Genomic DNA, 23,495 nt, shown 5'->3' with positions numbered 1-23,495 from the left:
CAGCAGTAAACAGGGAAACAGCAGCATGCAACCAAGAGAAACCATTCCTAAGAGCAGAATTGTCCATGTGACGACGGGACAGCACTCTAGAAATAGGCTAGTTAATCCACAGGTAGCACACCAAACAATATTTGCTCCTATATCCCTTGGTACAGAATACCTGCTGTCTGTACATCTGCCCCCTCACCCCACATGTGCCTGTGCTCTGTAAGTGACACTGCCTTATCTCCTATCATCAGCAAAAAGGAAACGGTGCCTGCAGTAGCCGTACCTGCAAGGTGGTACCATCTGCAAGCAAACACAACAAAGCACACCACTGAGCTCCGAGGTTGTTGCTCAGCTGGTAGGAGCTTTTTGTACTTCCCCTTCTGTGCTAAAACAGGAGCTGGGGTGGGCTAGTTGGTACAAAATTGAAGGGAAAGGAATGGGAAGATGGGAGAAGAAGCAGAGCCCCAATGCTTGGTTCAGTGTTTGGGGGTTTTTGTTTGTTTGTTTACCAGACAACCAAATAAAAATAGTACTTTATCGCATCATCAAAGCTTGATGCTCGTGCACAAGAAATCCCGGTTAAGGCATTTCACTCTCAGATTTTCCAAATCTGGAGTACCAACCTGCAGTTTTAAGTGTCTATTTAGATAGTCGCCTTACGTTTTAAGAAGCAAGTAAAAATAACACGAATTCTATATTGATAGCAGCATGGGAAAGGGTACAACTGAAACTCGGATGGACTTCACCTGCATCCAGCACCTCAGCTAAGTAAATTACTGCTAGCAGCAGCAGGTGGTCACCCTTCCACGAACCAGCGCTAGAGGGAGGTGAAACGCTTCACTGCCTGCTTTCACAGACGCTTGCTGAGTGCAGAGAAGCGTTTGGCAGTTCAAAGACAAGACTCTCAAGTTTTACTCTGGAATTTGAAGTATATTGTCAAGCACAACCTTTCTCCTCATCTCCTTTAGTCTTACCATCTTCCTATTACAGGACGTTACGTCTGCTTTTAAAGCAAGGTAAATGAGTTTTGAAGCAAATCACATTGCACTGCGTGTCATCACAGCTGAAGTGCATTTATAGTTTCCTTCAAAAGGAGCATATAGAGGATCCCTGACATGAACCATATATATGGGTTATCCTCAAACTACTACATTTTTTTTGGAAACTAGGAGATTATAAGCTTTGAGAAGCACCCCATAGGTTGGGCTTCTGATCTTCATGCATCAGTTAGCATGGGCTAATATAAACCCCTTGTGGTCTGTTTGCCATATACCAGATTAACTCCAGAGGTTAAGAGGCAGTCAGCAAGTCCTACAGTGTCAGAAAATGTACAGCCAGGTGTAGAAATTAGAGCTTTTTTTTCCCCTGGGAATTATTAGCTAAGTATGAAATAGTATGATTTAGATGCATCTATTGTAGAATGCTTAATCTACCAGGTAACTACAGACAGACAACCAACAAATATCAGCCTATGACTTTTATTCTGGTAGCTCTGTCTATAAAAATTCTGTTTAATCACAGAGGCTTTATCCTTTAAGTAGAAGGCTGCAGAAGAGCTTTGTGGTGCTCAGGAACCTGATTTTGCTTCAGCATTATTCCAGGTATTTATAAACAAGAGCAGGGGCATTAGGCCGTATTTCTGTTGGGACGCTTATAATTTACTTTACGATAAAGGAAAGAGTGTGAGTTTCTTGATGCAATGGGTAGGAATGCTAAAACACTGTAATTCCCCTTGCAGCATCTTTTCAAATTTCTGCTTGCAGAGAAAGCAGTCACATAGACTTTCTGGTTCAGAGTTTCTACACAAATTGTGTACACTATACCTCATTTAGGCTTCATTTAGAATTACTGTTATGCTGTGATGGCTGTAACACTTTCTAGCTGATGGGGATCTCCGTAAATACTTTTTAGCAGATAAGCACTTGTGTGCCTACAAATAGCAGAACAGGGTTAGGAGGACACTGGCATGCAAGTAGATTATTATAGATATTTTCATTATTAAGACAATAATGACAAGCCAAGATATGGGGGGGGGGAGAAGGCCATTGGCTTGTAAAAGGCCTTGTAGATATAATTTTCCCTGCTCTTTTTCATTTTTGGCCCAAGTTGCAACACAGAGGGAGAATCTTTTGACGTATAACTCCTTGTTCTGAGTTTCCATAGCCATTCTGTTCCTCATTAGATCCTAAAGATCCTTGTCTATTTGAATACCTGTGCCATAGCCACCTGTTGGGATTTTGCAGGCCACCTGCCAGCTCTCGGAGGAGCTAAACCACAGCCTAAATTTCTCCTCATTTGTACAAGAGTCTTCTCTGAACCCTCTGTTGTTTTTTATGCCACTTACCGCTAAGGCAGAACAACACAAAGATTATAGCAAACCGAATGCAGTTTGGTAGGAATGGGGTTCAGCACCCCCAAGTAGGAGCCGCCACTCTGAGCAATAAAGACAACCTGAACCAGCTTTCTTTTGATGCTCATTGTTTCTGTCAAGTCGCGATACAGTACTTACTGCTACTACATGCAACAGTTCTTGTTCTCAGAGCAGAAGCTTTAAAACATTTACTCTGGGCTTCTATTTTGCAAGGAAGTATGGAATATGAAAGGTTTGCACAGGAAGAAAAACAGATATCTTGTACAGCCAAATGTCAATATGGTTACAATTGCAAGCAGGGAATTTGTATAAAGTTTTAACTTCCTTAGAACTTTTAACTTTCATTTTGGTGTGGAATGTGATGGCGGCATAATAAAGCACCACAGTTTGGACCAAAAGTAAGAAACGAACTTAAACACCTGGGCAACCAGGAACTAGAACAAGCTCACCTGGCACATCTTCTCTTAGCAAATCTATCTATTGCATGCTGGGTGGTGCTCCTGCACTTGGTGCTGGGTGTTACTTCCTAAAGCAGCATTGTTAATGACAGCAGCATCTGTCTAACTAACTGAAGTCATATTAGGTTGTCTGTTGCAGCAACGAACACTGGTCCTAACATGTAAAGTGTGGTGTGACAAACTGCACGGCTTGTTTTGTCCCCAAGGAAGAGTCTGAGGTTTCTCACAGGAATCAGCTGGTTGATTGCCACAAACGTTTCTGTTCAACTTTTCAAAGGCGTCAGTGCTGCTCACTGGGAAAAAGAAAAAAAGAATGTTTTAGATGGATGTTTAGCAACAGACTTCATTCATCAAGTCTATTTCTTTGCAAACATACAAAGCACACTGTATTTCCGACTGCAGGTTATCAGTTAAGTGAATTACAGCACACAAACACTACCTGCTGTGTCAATCCTATCTCATGGCTTGGAAAAACTTGCTCAGTAACCACCACCACCACCACCCCTCCCCAACCCTCAGGTGCCCTTTGCCTTCATTTTGAGCAACACCCCCAGCTCTCAGGAGCACACTGATGACCTTTCCACGTATGTCAGCCACACTCATCAAATATCTGCTCCCCTTCAAACCACGATTCCCAGTAAAACATGAACATTCCCTTTGGTAGAGGAAGATATCGTAGACAAGAATTGTGCAATCTGTCTCAACTGCTAAAATAACATGCAAAAAGACCCAAGACATTTGGTTTATTTACTGATGTGGCTTAAGAACATTATTTATGTCTTATCAAAAGATAAACTATCTTAATGCCTCTTATCATATCACTGTGAATGGTGAAATAAGTGAACTTGCACTTAAGCACGGCCCGTACTGCTATACCATCAAGTTTTAAGGGTTTGTTTTTCTTTTTTCTTTTTCTTTTCTTTTATTATTATTATTACTGTTGTTGTTGCTGGGCAGTTGTTGTGTGTGGAAATACAAATTCACCATCAGAGCACACATGCAGACTTTCCACATGCTGCAATTGCCACTGCCTGGGAAAGACATAAAGAGGGAGCACAAGAAACCTCCTGCTGCAATTGTACTGTGTACCTTTAGGGTTCCTCAGCAACTTCTTCAGGTGCCTTCTCCTCCTCAGAAACTGAAAGTGGACACAAAACACCAATGAGAAATACTTAATAGTATACATGCAGAAGGAAATAACATACCCGGCTATGAACAACGGGATCCTTTGTACTAGGGGGAGATGATTTCCTAAGTCATACTAGGCATGCAGACATTTTTCCTTTAAACCAGATAAATCTAGCAATAATAGAGTTTAGGGGCTAACCCTCCAAACTGGTTTGAAAATCTCTGCTGTGATGATTTTAACACACATTTTTCTCTCAGTCATCATTCTGAAGAGCAATCCTTTATAGCTGCACTGAAACACTGTAAGGTTTATACATACCGTATTCTACATTTTTCTTTACAGTGGCGTAATTTAAGAAGATACCATCTTTCAAATTAAGTCAGATATGTTGTAAGAAAGCACATTACATTGCAAGCAGCAATTTCAATGGCTTTACCCCCGGCCTCTTAGCCAGGCACCGAGCTCAAATGCCACCAGTGCCCAACTTGCATCTATTTCTAATGCATAGCAAACGATTTCAAAACGACAGTTTCTGTTCCCGCCAAGTCACCACAAGCAACACAAGGTGTCACTTCAGCTAGCTCAGTGCAAACAGCCATTAGTGATTTTAGAGACAAAAGGTTTCAGACCCAGCTGCACTCCTGCACCTTCTGAAGCTCTCCCCGACTCCTCAGCATCAGCATCAGCATCCTGGTTCCTCGCGGCTGCGTCAGACATCTCTTGAGCTGCTGAAGCTACTTCTTCCTTGACACTGTCTAAGTTTTCCTCATGGGTAGAAGAAGCTGCAACATCCAAGACTTCACTCACAGTTTCTATGAATCAAATTAGACAGATAATTGTCTTGTCTTCCCCCTCCACTCATCAGTACAGGAGGGGGAAAGCAGTCACGGCTCACAAAGTGCAAAGTGCCCACCTAACAGGTGTGTTGGAAGCGATTGAAGGCAACAGGGTCTATAAGATGATTAAATGTTGCTATGCAAATACATTTTTGCAAGTGGAATTCCATGAAATGTTACAAGTGTCTGACTCTTCCTAGCCCTGAGACAGTAAGACATAAATGTGAGCTATTTCCACATATTTAGGGAAAAGGTAGATACTGTCTAAGCTATGTATTCTCTTTTAGTTACAGATTTTGTTTTCTGCTTTCTCCCAAACTGTTAATGATACACAAGATACCGATGGTTAAGATTCTGTAGAAATAATCTTCATTTGATCAACAGCATCAGATGTAACATGTACTCTGTGCATCCTTGCAAAGATGCGATTGGTAATTTTAGTGTAGAAGTATCCTAACTTCAGGCTGAAGGGTCAGGCTGTGATTCCAGCACAGCATGATTGCCAACTAGACATTTGTCAGTACTCCTTAAGGATAAGGCAATGTATTTGTGTAGTGAAGTCCATAATACGTACATTCATTAGCGTGTCTACACTCTGCAGGGAGATCAAACATATCCATCATTTACTTCCCAAATGTAAAATATCTCCAGTAAAATATCTCCTATCATAATGTTCTAACCTAGGCACTGCATTTTGGAAAATGTTTGTCTGCACATATGAGTAATTGTCCCTGGTCACTTCAGAAAATTCTACCTTGTACTTTGGTTCTTTAGGAAGTGGAGTGGCACTCATCACAAGTGCTCTTTTAAAGAGGAGAAAGCTGGAAACAGCCCATGTTCGGAATGTGCTCGCTCACAGCCACATCAGCCACGGCAGGTTAGAGCAGCCACTACCTGCTGCTTAAGGCATTACCTTCAGCAAAGATTTGGACTGGCCCAGGAAGATCATTTTAGCATTGCCTGTTTTCCTATTGCAATTATGACTAGCTTCTAGACGTCATTTGGTGTTTTGAGCATTGTGAAAATAACTCCTGCTCATTTTGTAATTGTTGCTACCAGTGCAGCTTTCCTGACATATATGCAACTAAAAGTTGCCTAATATCAACCTCATAAAAGCTTATATGAATATATATACAAGTATATATATTAATAATTAATTAATTAATTATACATATTATATTATGTATATATATATAAGGTTAGTAAAGCACTGGAACAGATTGCCCAGAGGGGCAGTGGAAGGCCCATTTCTGGAGACATTCAAGGTAAGGCTGGACATATCTCTGAGCAACCTGATGTAGCTGTAGGTGTCCCTGTTCATTGCAGGGGAGTTGGTCTGGATGACCTTCAAGGGTCCCTTCCAACACAAATGATTCTACATCAGTGTATCTATAGAAAACTATCTAACACTTGCAAGATATTAGCTTCCCCATGTTGTTACAGTTAGAATTTAGGTGGGAAATGCAATCAGCCATTCTATGTGGTTGTCTGTTACATTATCATTCTGTTGCCGAGGACAGCGACATGTGTACTTCATAGTCTAATTTAAAGTAGGACACACAGTCCAGGAAGGATCTTTGCATTGATTTTGGTTGTTCAAATTCATTTTGAACAGCTTGCAGAGAATTTCAGTGTTCTTTCCCTGTATATGCATTGCCAAACATACCTCACAAAGGTGGCATAATCATGAACAAAGTGTTGTACCAGTCCATGAACATGAAAGCTATCTTGAACGTTAACCTGATATACCAAAACAAATCTACTTTTTGGTTCTGTATGTGTCTCTGTCTTGGAACAAATGCTGCGTTCCCCTCATTAGGTAAACACACTTTGCTCATGGGAATCCCAGTGATCCCAGGGCAACTCTAGGTTAATGATTACCTGAGAACAATCTGAAATCACCTATTTCTTTCAGAATCAGAATGGTGAAGAACATTAAATATAATGACAGATCATCATACCTGCCTCTTCTATTGATCAACTAGTAGCACAAAGCACCAAGCTCTGGAATTTCTCCTTTTTGTTCCCCTGCATGTTGATTTAACTTCCTGAAATCACTTCTCACTTTCATTATTTCTACAATTCTACAAAATTTAAGCTTCTTTATTTTTCATAGTAGAGCTCTCGAGACATTATAACATCCTAACTGCTGGTGTTACTTCCTGAAGGCTGATCAGATTGAGATCCTGAAGTCCCATATGTCTTTGCACAGCAATGACTGGGACCCATTTTCTCTACTTGCACCAGCTTTGTTATATTTTCTAAGTGCTTTGAAAACAACCTGCATTGTTCCTTGCCTCTCTGCAGTGAAGGCACGTGATATTTAAGTGCTGTTTGTAGCATTTTTTCCACTGAATGCCCAGCTGCTTGATCACAGCTATTATGCAACATTACTTCAGCTCCTCAGCATCTGTAACAAAACACATATTTGCAGTGTTCTGATCAAATCCATCTCAAATGATTCATCCTGAACCACATAATGTAGAATCTAAAAATGGCAATGTCCCTAGAGTTCTTAATTCCTTCCTAAGTGCTTTCTTCTTAATTCTGCAGAAACAAACAAACAAAACACCATCGTTTATCAGCAGCACTGCAGTTAGATGGTTTCATAATCCGACAGTTTCAATCAGTGTTTTTTTTCCCTACCTCTATTCTTATTAGGACATATTACCCTACAGACTCCAAATGTGTCATAGTTCCATGCAAGGTACTACACTGATAGCAGAATTTCAGCCTTTGTGTAAAAAACTCTTTTTGATTGTTTCTGGAAAAAAAAAAAAAAAAAAAAGAGGATTTATTTTTTTAATCAATTCTTCATCAGATATTTGTCAATTATAAGTTTTTCCCTGGGATAACAGTTAAGTCACAGCATCAGTGGATACTTTTCTCATTTTGCTAGGCATTTGCATATAATACTGCACTTGCAGATTTGAATTAGGAGCCCAACCTTCTTACACTTCAGGCCTCTGAGAAATCAGTCCTGCTCACTAGAGGATGAAAGCAGCTACGCTTTACAAATCACAAAGTCCTCAGGGTATTTAGGCTCCTGGCACGGTACTGCTGTACAATCATTAGCACATAACACCTTTATCATATCCATTGCTTCAGTTTAACACTGAACTCCAACAAAAATACCACCTATTTACACATAAGATAATTACATGCACTCTTAAGCAAGTTTCAGCTCCTTTGCTTTACAAGATCACTATTTAGAGAAGAAATGTGCCCTTCCTAGCTGTGCGTGCAGAAACACGACTGGGCAATAACCAGCTGTGCACTACACATGCATCAAACAACACCAAGCTACTTATGCTCTGGAAACCCATCTGTTTTGAGTTGAGTAAATATAAAAAAGGAAATTGACTTTTCAGACAAAAGGAAATTAAGTTTTTGTTTTGTTTTGTTTTTAAACAAAGCAGCGGCATTAGGAAGCTTCAGTAGCTTACTGGCACTATGTCCAATATGTAGTTCCTCACAGAAGTACATCCCTATAATTTCAGTGAAAAAAGTCTTCCTTTTGCATAAAATTATTATCCCCACAGTCTCCAAGAATACAGTTTTTACTCCCACAAATTAAAGAAGTTCCAGCATTGGGAAAGCATGACCATACATCTCTGTGTATTCACAGCAGAACAAAAGGCATTCCAAATGCATTGCGTTTCTGCATTCTCATGATTTTCAATTGACTGGTCTTAATAATAGCAAGCTCAACATTCTCCCAGCAGAGCAGATAAACATGATTTAGCAGGGACTTGTATGACCCGTATGACTGACTGATGTTTGCTCCAGATAATAATTTAAGAAAACACAATTTCAAATCATACGTGTTGACCTTCTCCAGCCAATAGCAACAACATACGGATAGATTTTCAGAATTCAGACCCTACTACTTTCATAACATCTTCCCCCAAAGCTTTGAAGCTCTCTAAACAAGTTTTAACTTTCTAAACAAGCTTTCCTGAGGGACTTTCCAAAAAGGGATCAGTCTAGACTTTGGTCTGGGACTCACAGTTCCCTTCTGAAGCTGAACCTACTTCCATTGGCAGTCATATTCCACTACCTGGGAAACAAGATGATGCTGTAGGGTGATCCTGAAGCAGGCAAGTGAAAGGGAGCTATGGAACAAGTCAAGCAGACACTGATGGAAGTGGATGTGAAATCTGTGAAGAACTTGGCTCTTTCAAGAAGTTTTGCAGGAGATAACATTTCTGAGAGCACTCCTACACGGGAGCTACTCTCAGATTTTAGAGTTCAGTGTTCATACAGCTGAATATTCCGAGTTCTATTTCACAGCATGCATGAAAGCTAATGTACTAAGCTAACAATGGTCAGACATGTACTTGTTATTTCACACATGAGTTTTCACTGACCAGGATTCCAGAGAAAAAAAAATGACAAAAGACAGCCTGCCACAATAGGACACGAGATGAAAGAGAAGAAAGAAACAACTTAATTTCTTCACTTTTTGCACTCATCTAGAGTAATGTCTGCACTGTCAACCACGTTAATGTGAGGGTTAGGTCTTCAAACTGCTACTACAGCAGCAGCTAGTTAACAGTCACTAAGAAAAGAAACCAACAAATGAAATATTTATGTATGGAAATTATTGTAAAAAGGAACAACTGCTTTCTTCCCTCCTCGTGCAGATGAAACATTTTGTATCATGAAAGCAAAAGACCCTTCTAAGTAAAGACAGAGAAAATTGACTTGTGTAGTGTGGCATGAAAAGAGGGAAAAGTCCACGTTTAAAAGAACAAACAACACAGCTGGGGGTGGAGGGCAATTCGGGAATGCAGAATTTCACTCTCACAGCAAAACTTGCCCCACCTTTGGCCAGTTAACTCAGCACTGCTGCAGAGTGTTCTCCTTGTTCCAAGTGCTCCGTTGTTGAACACTTCTGATTATTTTTATCAGTCTAATAATACCAGTTTACAGATAACCAATACAAAATAGCCAGCAGATATCACTAGGCTGACTTGCTCATTACATTAAAAATGCACTTTTCTAAATCATCTCACTTACAGCCCTATCTTTTTTTCCCCCTCCAACAGTCAAGAGGAGACTGCTATCTTTCACGCAGCAAGTCATGTTCAATTACTTCTGCAAATGCTATCTGCATAAGAATCTGGCTTTACAAAGCTAAAATAATACCCGATAGCCAGCATAATACACACGGAATCTGCCTGGAGCCACAGAATGCGCTCAAACCAAAGAACTGAAAAAGGCTTTCAGACTTCAAGCTACCTATAACATATCCAGAGATACAAAGATATTCCAAAGGAAAAAAACCAAACATCAAGTAGTTGTGAATAAGGAACAATATTCTACTGACAGATTTATGTGTTCTTCTTTGTTTTGTTTATAAGAGAACAAATCATAACTGAATGTGATGCTTACACTTACACGCTGTCCTTGGGGCGAAAATCTCAGTGAGCTCCACTGTGGGTCTCTGGGATGTCCCCTGAAACATCAGGATACTCAGAACAAAACACTCCCTGTTTACAGCTCAAATAATAGGAAACTTGCAGTGGAATAGAACTCGCTTAAAGTCAAAATCTGCCACATTTTAAAACAACTCAAGAATGTATTTGTGAGAAGTTGAAAAACAGAACTCAAAAGGCGGGGGTGCCCGGCTCCCTTAGATCTGTACTTTTCTTCACTTAAGACAGTTTCCAAAGTAGAAACCAAAGTTCGGTGTTTATTGGTTTGGAGAAAAACTGTTTCACCTCACGGTGAGAAAGACTGTCCGAAAATTAGTATGAAAATACCAGAACTGGTTTGCATTGCCACCACAAGAGGACAGAAAGGAATTACTGATGGCTTGTTCTGTAAAGGAGGATACTATTAGTATTCCTCTGCATGCTGTATCTTTCCATTTTACTATAATATCCACCCAGTGCATGCTGTAAAATCCTCTTTTCAGCAAAGGTGATCTTAACTGAACAGTCTCTGTGTTTACCAGCTGGTGCCTTTATGTACTCACAGCTTTTATAGAATTACTTTCTAAATATTAATATAATTGCAGAATCTCTAAGTTTGGAAAGGACAAGATTATCCAATCCACCCTAACTCTAGCCAATAGAACCCCACTAGTCCCTGTTCCTCAGTACATCTAAAAAGTTCTTGGCTCCAGCACCTCCCTGGGCAGCCTGTTCCAGCACCTAACCAATCTGTAAGAGAATAAATATTTCCTAACAACAAATCTGAATCTCCTCTGGCACAGCTTGGGGCCATTCCCTCTAGTCTTATCACTGCTTGCACAGGAGAAGTGGCTGACCCCACCTCACCACAACCTCCTTTCAGGCAGCTGTAGAGAGCTATAAGGTCTCCCCTGAGCCTCCTCCTCTCCAGACTGAACAATCCCAGTTCCCTCAGCCACTCCCTTTGAGACTTGTGCTCCAGACCCCTCATCAGTGTCACTGCCCTTCTATGGACATGCTCCAGGGCTTCAGTGTCTTTCCTGTAGTGAGGGGCCCAAACCTGAACACAGTACTTGAGATGCAGCCTTACCCGAGCTGAGTACAGAGGGATGATCACCTCCCAGCTCCTGCTGGCAACACTCTCTGATACAAGCCAGGATGCTGTTGGCCTTCTTGGCCGCCTGGGCACACTGCTGGCTCATGTCCAGACAAGTGCTGAACGACACCCCCAGGTCCTTTTCTCCCACACAGTCTTCCAGCCACTCTGCCCCAAGCCTGTAGCATTGCCTGCATTGTTGCGGCCACACATTTGGTTTTGTTGAAGTTCATCCTATTGGCTTCAGCCCAGCAATCCAGCATATCTAGATTGCTCTGTAGGACCTTCCTAACCCCAGGCAGATCGGCACTTCCTGTCAACTTGGTGTCATCTGCAAACCTACTGAGTGTACTCTTAATACCCTTATCCAGGTCATCAATAAAAATACTGAGCAGGTCAGACCCCAGTATGACCCCTGGGAATCACCACTCATGACAAATCACCAGCTGGATTTAACTCCATTCACCACCACTCTCTGGGCCCAGCCATCCAGCCAGTTCTTTACCCAGCAGACTGTGCCTGTCCAAGCCACAGGCTGCCAGATTCTCCAGGAGAATACTGTGGGTGACAGTGTCACAGGCTTTGCTGAAGTCTAGGTAGACCACATCAACAGCCTCTTCTTCATCCAACAGGCAGATCACTTGGTATTAGAAGACCTGTTTGGTCAAGCAGGATCTGCCTTTTGTGAACCCACGCTGGCTGGGCCTGATCCCCCAGTTGTTCCACAAATGCCGTGTGATCTCAGTATAGATGATATTCCTCCCATTCATCCAACATCACAGAGATCTTCCTGTTCTTTCTGCTGTAAGGAGTCATCCATGAACTCAGTTACATGAAGGAAAAACAGAAGGAAGAGATAAGAGAGCAGTGGGCAATACGTGGCAGACTGAAGGACGGTAGATAAAAATGGCAGCCCAAGGGACAGACGAAGAAATGGATAAATATGAAGCAGGAACAGCCAACAGCATTTCTAGCAACATGAATGCTGCCCTCATAGGATCACATTCACATAACTCAGCTTTCTAAAGCCTAATATATTTAGCCACATCTACCATAACCAATGGAAAGAAAAAATATTCTAAAAGGATGTTCAAAACAGGAAATCTTTATTATACTTCATAATTGAACATAAATTTAGTCAGATTAAGTGAAGATTTTTCCTCAGTCTGTTTGTCTGCTATTACACCACTCTATATCCAGTGGCCCACTTAAGGCAGTAAACTCGTCTATATGAAAGGCCTCCGATGAGCTGCAAGGATGGGGGCTGCAAGGGAGAATAGCACCGTAGACACATGCTCAGACTCCAAATGTACAGCTCCAACTGTGGTACAGTTATTAAGGCCTGTCCAACCCTATCCATTCTACCACAACACTTAGGGTCACCAGGAGCTGCAGGTTGAGCAGTTTTTCCTCTTCCTACATGTCACATAAACAACCAGAAAGATGCATTTGTTCTACTGAGCGCTGCCAATTTGAAAGCCTCTGAATAAGTATGAGCTTAAGTATGAGTATAAACTACTCTGAGGACTATTCAGCCATCTTCCAAATGACAACGGTGTCATTGCACAGATCAGAAGGCAGCTGGGTACGCACTCAGACTTTGGTAATTTACCAAGCTTATAAACTTATAAGTACACTGACTATGTCAGGTGTTTTTATCTGCTTGGCATCACTGTGTGATGGGGTCAGCAAAAGTTCTGTCCAGAAAGCAGTGACTCCTGCCCAGCACAGCCTATATTTGTTTCTCTAGGTTGCAGACAACTGGCATTATAATGTCATTCAAAGCTTAGCATGGAAAACACTGGCACATTCAGACACTAATCCTCCTCAAACATAGTTACTCACCACTCCTAAATCCAGCCATGGAAGAACAGTGTTTGAAATGATAAATGAAAAAGAGACCTCGCTCTTCTATACTTGCAAAATTAATAAGAACCTACATTACAGAAGCCAGGCATCTAGGAATCATAGTCATGGGTTAATTGCTCTTGCTATTCCAGCTGATAATGTCAAAACCTCAAATGTCCGTATCAGAGTTGGAAAAGAGTTTTTAGCAGCAATCCAACAGTTACTAATGCATCAGTGATGCCTAATCCAAACAGTATCTTGTCAATCTATGCATTTCATAGCATTTGTTCTATCAGAGAATTAACTGAATTACACAGTGCACATTAAAAGGAAAACAGCATGAAACTTACCAGCATCAGGCAGTAACCAAGTGAGTAATAAAGAAAGCAGAGAAACAGAATTTAGAGGGATCTAAAATCTTAGAAAGAGTGTAACACAACACAATAGGTGGCTTTGTTTGTTTGTTGTGTGTGTGTTTGTTTTGCAACAGTATTTCCTCAAATTCCAGATACCAGCAATGAAATGTGAATTTCTAAAACTGAAATCACCCTAAGTGCCTCCATCCAAGGCTTTGCTCATTTTTGAGCATCCACGGGAGCTCACACATTCATTCAATTTGCTTGCTGGACCATTGAGATGTCTGCCCATCGGTTGAACAGCTTGCATTTCCAAAGATGCTACAGGAAGCCTTATATTAAAGGAAATGTTTGCATTTAAGAAAGCAGAGGTTTAATGGAAATAAAAATTCTTGCACCTTCATCTGCAGAAGTAGTATCACCCTATCAATAAAACCAAGCAAAGTGTGGAGGAACACCAAGGTGACCCAGTGACAGGGCCATGGCTGCCTTGGCAGCCTCTCACAGTGGGACTCAGGTTACGCAGTGGTCACGGCTCAACTTAGTCCTAGCGGAGGATCCTCACATGAACCTTCACTTGTAGCTTAGGCACAATTCATCACAACTGCCTTGATTAGTGACCAGTGGCACAAAAGATCTGTTCTCCAAACCGAGTTCTAACATCCCAAAAACACCACAGAGATCAGACACTCCCCTGCTTCAGATGCTGGTGAGCACTGAGATGAAGCACAGCTGCAGCAAGACGTGACACATTCTTCTTAATATGAAATGCTCTGACTAGAGGCTGAAAGGAAGATGGCAGAAGCAATAATTTTATGCCAGTCTCTATAATTTTATGCCCCATGTGATCATTTCTGCTAGCTTTACTGCTCGGCAAAGAATAATCACTGCAGTGAGACTGGACAGATGATATAACCCTCAGAATGCCTTATAAATGCCTTTGCAACAGAAGCACCGTTCTAGCATTGGGTTTCCACTATGTTGCCAGAGAAAATAGACTGAGGAAATCAGTAATTGCTGAATAATGCATCTGTTCAGCCCCAGCAGTGACTAATGGTTACACCACACAGCTTCACTTACTAACTACATAAAGTTACCCTGCCTGGCTTTAAATATTCACATTCAATATGCCTACAATGTTCCTCAGGCAACAGCCCAGAGCCCTTGCTGCTTCGTATTTGAGAGAACGGTAGGAATATTTACCATACAGAAATCCCACCCCCAAGCAATCAGGGACTATCTCAAGATCTGCGCTGGGAAAGGAACATTCAGCACTTTCGGGTACAAGTGAGCACCCACTCCTTAAGAGTGAAAACTTGCAATTGCTTTGCAGGGCAACACAGACAAAGACACTTTGGATCTCTCCTTCCAAGTAGACACATGCCTGTTTTCTCAAAAGAAGTCAAACACAGACATCCAGCAAAGGTTCCATGTTCAATCCAAACCAAAGGCTGTCACTGGTTTTCCCACATACTACAGCCACACTGAAGGCTTCCTTGCCAAAGCAAAGATTACAGTGAATTTTCTCTTTCATCACAGACTCGTCAATAGTTTTTTGTTTGTGTTTAAAGAGCTGCTGATACAAAATGACAATGTTTGCTGCTTTCCTATCTAACAAATAATTCCAATTGCTTTAGGTCTGTCCCACTCAACTTTAATTGAACCAATCAAGAGGGAAAAGCTATTGCCCTACACTTACAGGTTAGCAGTGAATAAGTTCGATTGCAAAACAAAATAAAAACTCAAATTATAATTCTGCACTTTAAGCAACTTAGGAACACATTTGCATTTTTATTATTCTAGGATTAAAAACTGATGATGAACCGAAGTATTCCAAACAGAGTTAAGAGTTACGTGGTCTCCAACTAACTTGTATTTAATGCTAACGTGATGGTTTTTTGCATTTTGAAACTTTCAATCTGATATATTGTTAAGAATGAGATCATAATGATATGGGGATTATTACCTCATGCTGTTGAAGTTCACTGTCAGAAGAACTATGCTATTTAATGTGAACACCTCAGGAAAAGCCTGTGAAATACAACGTTTAGGTCTTAACAGACCCTTAGGAATCTGGTCACGGGAATAATGGTTTAATCAATTGTAGTCCATGCTTACCCCTTAGCATAAGTAAGGACTTGAAGGATCATAATGGGGTGATAAAACAAACTTCATTCTCCTAGCTTTAGATCAACTCCAGTGCCACGGGCTTTTAGAGACACTGGTTAAATGAACCTTCTTGAAAGCTGTAATCACATTATGCACATGATATCCAAGGTAACACCTGAATTAATCTTCACTACAGGACAACCTCCGTTAGGAATGATGGTATTTGTTCTTTGTGTTCTGTCATAAGAAGCAGAGTCTCAAAACTCAACACACACACGCAAAAACTACATTCATAGATTAACCTTGCACTGCAGGAGCTTCTGAATTAGCAGCAGCTTCCTGCTGTGCTCCCTCCACAGCAGTGGATGTGTCTGCAGCCGGCAAGTCACCCTCTCCTCCAGTTTCTGGAGTAACCCCAGAACTCTCCTCCTGTGCTGCAGGTCCAGCAGCAGTTGCTGTATCGGCTTCTTCTGTGGCCACGTCTGCTCCAGTGACTTCAGCTGTCTCCTCTTCATCACCTTCTAAGGGTTCATTTAATACAAATAAAGAGAGTGTAAAGCGCATGCATGCAATACAAATTCACCAGATACCTTTACTGTCATCTTCAAATTTTAAAACAAGAATCTAACTAACATTTGGGATCAGAATTTACAAAGCAAGTCATTATATCAAAAATTAACCTTCCCTATTGTCCAAGTGTGACACCATAAAAGATGTTTACAAGATAAAGAAACCATATTCTTCATTACTAAGTCTCACAGCTGCTTCAGTACATTAACGGACAGTGTGGCTTAAAACAAGGGACTGCAAAACGTGGGGATGCAAGGAAGGATAAAAATAAAAATGTGATAGGAAGCAGATCAAACCAAGTGTTGCTCCATACTCATTCTATTGAAAGGATCGGTGATAATGCATTCTGACTTTGTAGGGAGATGGATTCTTGTCCAGTTTGCACCCAGCAGTGGCATTAGCACACCACAGATAAAACCCTTGCTACCATACTTAAAAGCTCCTCCATAAGGCATTATCAGTAGGGCTCACATATTCGAAGCACTGCAATTCAAGGCATGGCTTCTGTTTGGGGAGAGCTATTTTCAAGGCGGTAACCTTGGCTGGCAATATCTACAGCAGTTCAGAGCCCAACTCAAAATTAGCTTTCAGATGGGTTTTGCGCCACGTCTAAGCTCTGTGCCACCAGAGATATTCTGCTATCCCTGTCCATCCTGCATCCTTTGAAGCTATAGTGACTGTGCACTTTGGACTGCAAAAGCCATCGCACTCAAGAAAGAAGGTGAAGATCTGTGGGACAGAAAGAAACAAGGGATTCCTACTGAAATTAGGTATATAAATAAGAACATACTTTGAGAATGTTAAGTAAACAGTCCCCAACACTGATGTGACCAGCTACAACTGATTTTCATTTTATGAAGTCCCAGCTGTCTCGAAGAACTGCCTTACTGCTCTGGGTCAGACTCTTTAGAAATGAAAAACCCAGTTCTTCCCAAGCGTGCGAATTTACAACTCAGCTGAGACAAGTCATCGCAAACAGCAGAAAGCAGCACGAGAAGTACACAAACACCATGCAAGTACGCACTAAGATCGAGAAAGTTATAGAGCAAGTGTTCATTGCAAGTTTACTACCAGACCCGACTCACCAGGTGAAAAAACAGAACTGGAAATAAAATTTGCAATACGGCATGAGCTAAGTGAGGAGGAAAGGGAAGGACTTAAAGAGACATAGTCAGAATTTTTTTCTTTTATATTTGACCATAAATTGAACAAATTTTTTTTTTTTTAGTTTTTTAGTTTTTTCCTTGATTTTCTTATGCCAGCACAAGCTTACCTGTCTGCATTCAGGTTTTAACATCTCTATTCATTGTTTAGTAAAAATCAAAGCTTTGTCCTGTATAACCTGACCACGTCCCTTTAAGAAAATGCTATAGTTCAGAAAATCTAAACTGATTACACAAAGAACAGACTAACAGCCAAGCTCAGCATTCAGTACAATTTATTGGACAGTCAAACATAGGGTGCATTCATTCAGAACAGCCAGCTTCTCGATCTCAGCACTGCCTTCTGCAAAGCAGATTCATTAAGAGCTCAATATGGTTTGGCCTTGCAAACATAGGTATTTCTTTTAAAGTCTCACAAGGATGGAGTTTTACAACAGAAGGCATAAAGGCATCCCAGGGTAGGCTGCAAGGTACGCAATGGTGAAGGACTGTCCTTTGTGTTTAACTTCCTCAGGTTTGGAAAGAGATTTCCCTTGTATTTTAGTCTGGAAAGTGTAAAAGCAGAGTAGAGATTAGACAGATTGAATCAGCTTGCATTAAGTTAAAAAGAAAAATCATCGCTCAAAAAAGGAGGAAATATGGATTAAGTTAAAAGGAGACACGTGTGAATGGAAGACAGAATTCAGTATTTGCTAAATAAGCAAGTAGCATGTTCCACAAGGCAAGCATCATTTTATAGTTCAAATCATGAATCATGTTCCAAATCTCCTACTGCTACTCCATGTCCAGCTTCTACTAGAGGCATTTTAAAATCCTTCCCTATGTCTGAGAGTAGCTTTCAGTTAAAAAGAGCTGCAGAATATTTGCTGTTCGTGTTGTTGCTTGTTTGTTTTTTTAACATATTGCATAATAAATGAATTGAAATACCACTGAGTGACATTTCAACTCACTAATCAAAAAGCCTACAATAGTATTTGATTGTTTCATTCACTTTGCCAACACTGTTTGCTACATGAAGGTCTTAGTAACAGACAGTTTGGTTTGGGGCATGAGGAGAGAACTTTTCTCAGAATGAAGAAGCATGAAAGGTCATTTAGATCAGGAGAGACTCCTTCAGATCAGCTGCACCCTGGTTCTAAGTTCTTCAATTGCAGTGCTCTTTTCTTACTATATAACACGTAGCAAACATGGCATGGTATGCTCTTTGGCATGGTGCTTTACTATCCTCCATTTCATACTGTTATCAACAGTTTTACAGGGTAACTTAAGCCTGAACTTAAATGATCCTAAACAATACTGGATGACTTTTAGAGCATAGTTCTTAATCAGCAATGCTTACCGTGAAACAGTGTAAGGATTTAACTGAATCTAAAGAATACGTGGGGAAAGAAGCTGCAGTGACAGTTCTGGGAAAAGCAACACTGGGGCAACACGCCATGACAAGATACACACCAAAATATGACTACGCAGGGCACAGGAGAAAGGGGGAGGAAGAGCTTCTTTTGAGAAGGGACAGAGAGGATTCCATAAGAAAAGTAAGAATAGAAACCTCTTTGGGGAGGATACAGTTAGGAATGAAGAAGGGTTTGAAACAAGAGCTGATTCAACAGTGGTTTTGTATTGTGAATTGGAATCAGCCATGAGTCCAATTAAAAACTCAGGCTTGAGCGTCTGGTCAGGAGTCTAAAATTAAATCCAAATTAACAGGGAAAATAAGTGTCAGAGGTCTTCACTAGATGGCCCCAGAAGTGTTTTAGACCTCTTACTGCCTCTCATCATTCACAGTAATCATCTGCCACCAATTGCTATATTTAAGCAAATTACCAAACAGCAAAAGGCATCAGATCATGGGATGTCTGGAGAGTGCCCAAAGTGGCAATTTATTAAGTTACAGAGCACTGAGTACTCTTTTTCCCAGTCTCAGACAACACAACTATAACCTTCCAGGGGTAAATAGTACCACCGATTGCTGGTATCCTGCACAACATTTTGGCAAGCTAGGGTTAAAACTCGGTACCTTGCAAAGAGAACCCTAAGTGAGGAGAGGGAATGTGCTGACATTTTGAGTGGCCTGGGAGGTGCAGTTAATGCTACTGTGTTCTTTTGATTAGGTTGGCGTAACCCTCATTTCATCCCTGAACAGCAGAAGGCAAGGTCACTAGGAGAAAAAAATGTACTTTGGTCCCAGCCCCATTTTTTTGTTTTGGGGACAAGAAGAAATTGCACTAAAATTGTAACCGACGTCTCTGCTGACTAAAAGTTCAAGATCTGCATTACTTCCAGCTGCTTAAAAGAAAGCAGGGCATTTTGCCACATCTTAAAATCTATTAGCTCTAAAGTTTATAAAATAAAGAGCATGTTGTGATACTTCAAGAAATTGAAAATAAATCATTTTAGAAGCAAACAATTTAAAGGACGTTTTCGTCCTGGAAAAGAAATTTCAGCTCAACATACTCGAACCTATTCTTTCTGAGCATGCAAATATATTGAATTGATTCTCCAGATGCCAGCCCCTGAAAAAAAAATAACTGACAGCTTCAAGAGCTCTGGCTTCACGTATTAAAAAGTTGTGCTTTCTGTTTCTAGGACGTTTGGTTTTTTTAAAGTGGCAAATCAATAATCGTGATGAGGTCCTTTACATGCCATTTTTATAATTGCTTTTGATAGCAAGGCCACGCTTGCCAAGTTCTATCTTTCAGATTAACCGTGTTGTAACACTAATTGATGTGGACAGAGACAACATTCCATTACAAGCATTTGAACTAACTTGGTCTAATTATTTAAGCATGAAGGACTACGAAGGATTTACCATACATTCAGGTGCTGTCTGCTTTTCATTTAGACCTAAAATGAAAAGGATTAAACCCAAGTTTATGGGTTCTATTTACAACTTCAATCTATTTATTTAGTTGCTTTTGTTCCTAACTCAGCACATCCAAGGTATTTCCTGACACACATGGCCTGGAGACAACCTGTGGACTGAGGAAGAACTATCATCTATCTCTTCTCAGCCCTACCCGAGAACAAAAGAACAAATCTGGTTTTGACAGCATTCAATCAAAGTTCATTAAGATTTCAGTATATCAGATAAAAATACCCAAGATAGAATTAGTGGTTCAGACATTAACTCCTTTCATCCAAAGATACTGCAACTTGGTCACAGGCCAAGATTGCTGACTAAACATGAAGCCCGTCTCTGACATTGGAGCAGGACAGTTTTTGCTCCAAGTCACTGAAAGCGGACAAGGGCTTGGATGGTGAAGGCCTGAAGAGATAACACAGAAATCTATTCTGGATTCTCGTGTACCCAGAGAATGAGAGAGAAGAGCTCCACTTACCCTTGTAAGAGCCAGCTTTGTGTTTCTGCCCTCTCTCGTGGAGAACATTCACATGTTCAATGTAGTTGCTACGGGATGAACTGACTACCTTGTACGTCTGAAAAATAACATACCTAAACATGTATCTAGCTAATACACACACATGAGACAATATAGCTAACAAAGGTTACCAAACAAAATAAATGGAAGAGAGAAGGGCTTCAAACAAGTGTTACTGCTCATCTTAACAGGCATATCAAATGATTACAAGGTATATCGGCATATCCAAAAATCCATTTTTCTCCACTAACATATTAATGAAACATGTAGGAAATAGAAAGAAAATATAATGCTTCAGGGATTAAACAGAATATTTCGAAAGGCAATTATGCTTTGGTTTCTATTTCTACAAATATATATTTATATATACATATGGTAAGCAAAAAGCTGACAGCAAGAGGATTTATAATTCTTTCAGACAGGCAGTCAGACAAGAGTGATGGTATTTTAGACAAGCACATGCCACTCACCATTCTTGAGGTTTATTTTTGGGGAAGAGAGGAACTTGTACCTTTTGGGGACGTGCTAGTCAGGATCCCAATTCTCAGTGGGGGAAGGGAGCTACGAAATGAAGGCTTTAGGGATCTCAGCACAGTCTGATAAACTTGGAGGAAGGTTGGTGAAAGACTACTAGAAAAGCTTGAAAACACTCGGTGTTTACAAAGCTCAAGCATGCTTTTTCTAAGTAATTAATATTCTTATCTTCTTTTGTGCTCCAATTAAGCCGGTTCCTAATCTTCCCCTCCCAGCTTCAAACAGCTTCCTTCACATCCGTCCTGCCCACTGCACAATGCTCTTAACGTTTGTGGTTGGCAAGAAGAGACAAGGTGTTAGAGACAGATGCCTTACTCCATCTTTGGAGGAATCCATTTCGCATAGCTTTATATCTTCCACCAAGGATCTCAATAGCCACACACATCAAAGCAACAATGAAATAGGCAAGAATTATGCATTGTTTTGTCAGCTATTTTAAACTGATTTTCCTATGCAACTGTACTCAATTACATGCCACAACATCCACATTCTATTGACAGATCTCATTATTTGACAGTGTTTCTAAATCCTTGAACACGCTTTGAACCACATCAGCTCAGAAAGCACGGACAGCACCCCCTACTTACATAGAACAAAGTACCGAAAGCAGCCACCCCGGTGATGAGATAGTAAATCATGTTCTCTCCAGAAGAGCCGGGCACACTCCCAGATGACATCTGGCGAAGAGGAGCTACAAAACAAATGTTCTTTATAGTGATGTAAAATTGACGCCAATGTATGATTAGAAATAGAACTATGGAGTCTGAACTTTACTATGGGAAGAGATGACTGAAAAAGCTACAGCAAAATTGGGGGATATGGCTTAGTGACGTATAGGACAATGGAGTAGAACAGGGAGTGGCGCCTAACTGGATGAGGCACACATCTGATGGGCGTATGATTATTCTGAGAACGATTTCTGCCTGTCAGCTTCTGATCAGTGGGTACAATCATACAGACATGTCCTGCTTAAGGAAAGCAAAAGGATCAATCTGCCTTTATTCATTCTTGCTGCACTCACAGTCCGCAGTGGTAATAAATTCCCATTCGTTTAGCAGCAGAGAAGTCTAGGAAAAAGCCTTTTGCTTTTAACTCGCAGCGTTTCACTCCCAGCAAGGCAGCTGACCTTCAGATGCTGGCCGGGATGTGAGGCTGTGGCCGTGCAGGGCAGGCGGGCAGGGTTACACAATGCCATCGGGAGCACGTACTGACTGCGATGACAGCGCAAGCCATTTCTTCCCGCCCACCATGGCTGTGCCGTGATGCCTGCTACGGCCGTAGGGTTCTTCCGTACAGCGACAAGACAGACCCACACCTGGCACGTGTAGTGCGGGTACCCGGCCGCGTTTCGCGACCCCCATCCCGATGAGACACGTCTCACCCAAAGAGCGCTGCAAGCAAAAATAGTCCCAATCCGTCCCGTCACGTGCCAGGCTGCGTTTGGTATCACCTGCCTCGCGGGGCCAAGTCCGCCCGCGCTACCGGCACCGCACCGCTTACCTTAGGACGGGGGCGGCGGAGCTCTGGAAGAGCCGGTGCTGCCGCGGCATCCCTTCCCGACAGCGGGACCGCCGTTCCCAAGGACGTCCGCCTCCCGCCCCACCAGCCCTCCCGTCCTCGCCCGGCGGAGCCCCGCTACCGGACCGCGACCTTCACGCGTCCCCCGCCGCCCCGCTGACCCCTCCCCACGCCCGGCGCGGGCCGAGCGCCGCGGCCGCCCGCACGTACCGCGCTGCTTGAGGCGGCTGGCGGCCGAGGGCGCCCGGCTCAGGCGAGCGGCCAGCGCCTGCGAGGCGGCCCTGCACAGGTACATGGCTCCGGCGTGAGCGGGGCTACAGGCTCTGCGGCGGCACCGCAACGGGCAGCGATCCGCCCGCCCCTGCCGCACTGAAGGCGGAGCGATCCCACGGCCCGCCCCCGGACGCGTGCCTCTGCACCTGGGCGAGCGCGGCGCTCACACGGCCCGGCCGCAATTAGCGGCAGTGCGGGGCGCGGAAGAGCCCTGGGACAGCCTTGTCGAGGGATGGAGGTGAAGTTACTCGTTTGCTAAAGCAGAGCCTTGTTTAAAAGCGCTCGTCGCCACGCGCTCCTGCAAAACAAGCTGGAGAAACCACCCCAATGAAAAGCAAAGGGCTTTCAGGCTGAACGCTGGCAAAGAGGTTCAGCGTTTAGGCGGTCACATCTCTCAGGAAGCAAATCACGGCCATAAGACCTTTCCAGCCCACCCTCACGGGCACCTC

At 42.1% G+C, this 23,495-nt stretch overlaps 1 protein-coding gene across 3 annotated transcripts; it reads right to left on the bottom strand.

The window, feature by feature from the left end:
- Positions 1-2,457: 2,457 nt before the first annotated feature.
- MGARP (mitochondria localized glutamic acid rich protein) lies at positions 2,458-23,178 on the bottom strand. Of its 3 annotated transcripts, none has more exons than XM_072336533.1 (7): positions 22,984-23,178; positions 21,843-21,946; positions 20,683-20,779; positions 15,914-16,132; positions 4,576-4,758; positions 3,907-3,955; positions 2,458-3,110 (listed from the first exon to the last, which is right to left on the bottom strand). In XM_072336533.1, exons 1-6 carry the CDS (start codon positions 23,066-23,068, stop codon positions 3,909-3,911), a joined length of 735 nt encoding a protein of 244 aa, XP_072192634.1. In that variant the 5' UTR covers positions 23,069-23,178; the 3' UTR covers positions 2,458-3,110; positions 3,907-3,908. The 3 variants fall into 3 exon arrangements, with proteins under 3 accessions (XP_072192634.1, XP_072192635.1, XP_072192636.1); XM_072336534.1 differs by having other exon boundaries at positions 4,594-4,758; XM_072336535.1 differs by having other exon boundaries at positions 4,576-4,728.
- Positions 23,179-23,495: the final 317 nt, after the last annotated feature.

The sequence above is a fragment of the Excalfactoria chinensis genome, chromosome 4 (genome assembly GCF_039878825.1).
Source record: "Excalfactoria chinensis isolate bCotChi1 chromosome 4, bCotChi1.hap2, whole genome shotgun sequence".
Classification (NCBI taxonomy): Eukaryota; Metazoa; Chordata; class Aves; order Galliformes; family Phasianidae; genus Excalfactoria; species Excalfactoria chinensis.
Note: the sequence above shows the minus strand (reverse complement) of the source record. Positions and strands in the feature narration are given on the sequence as shown.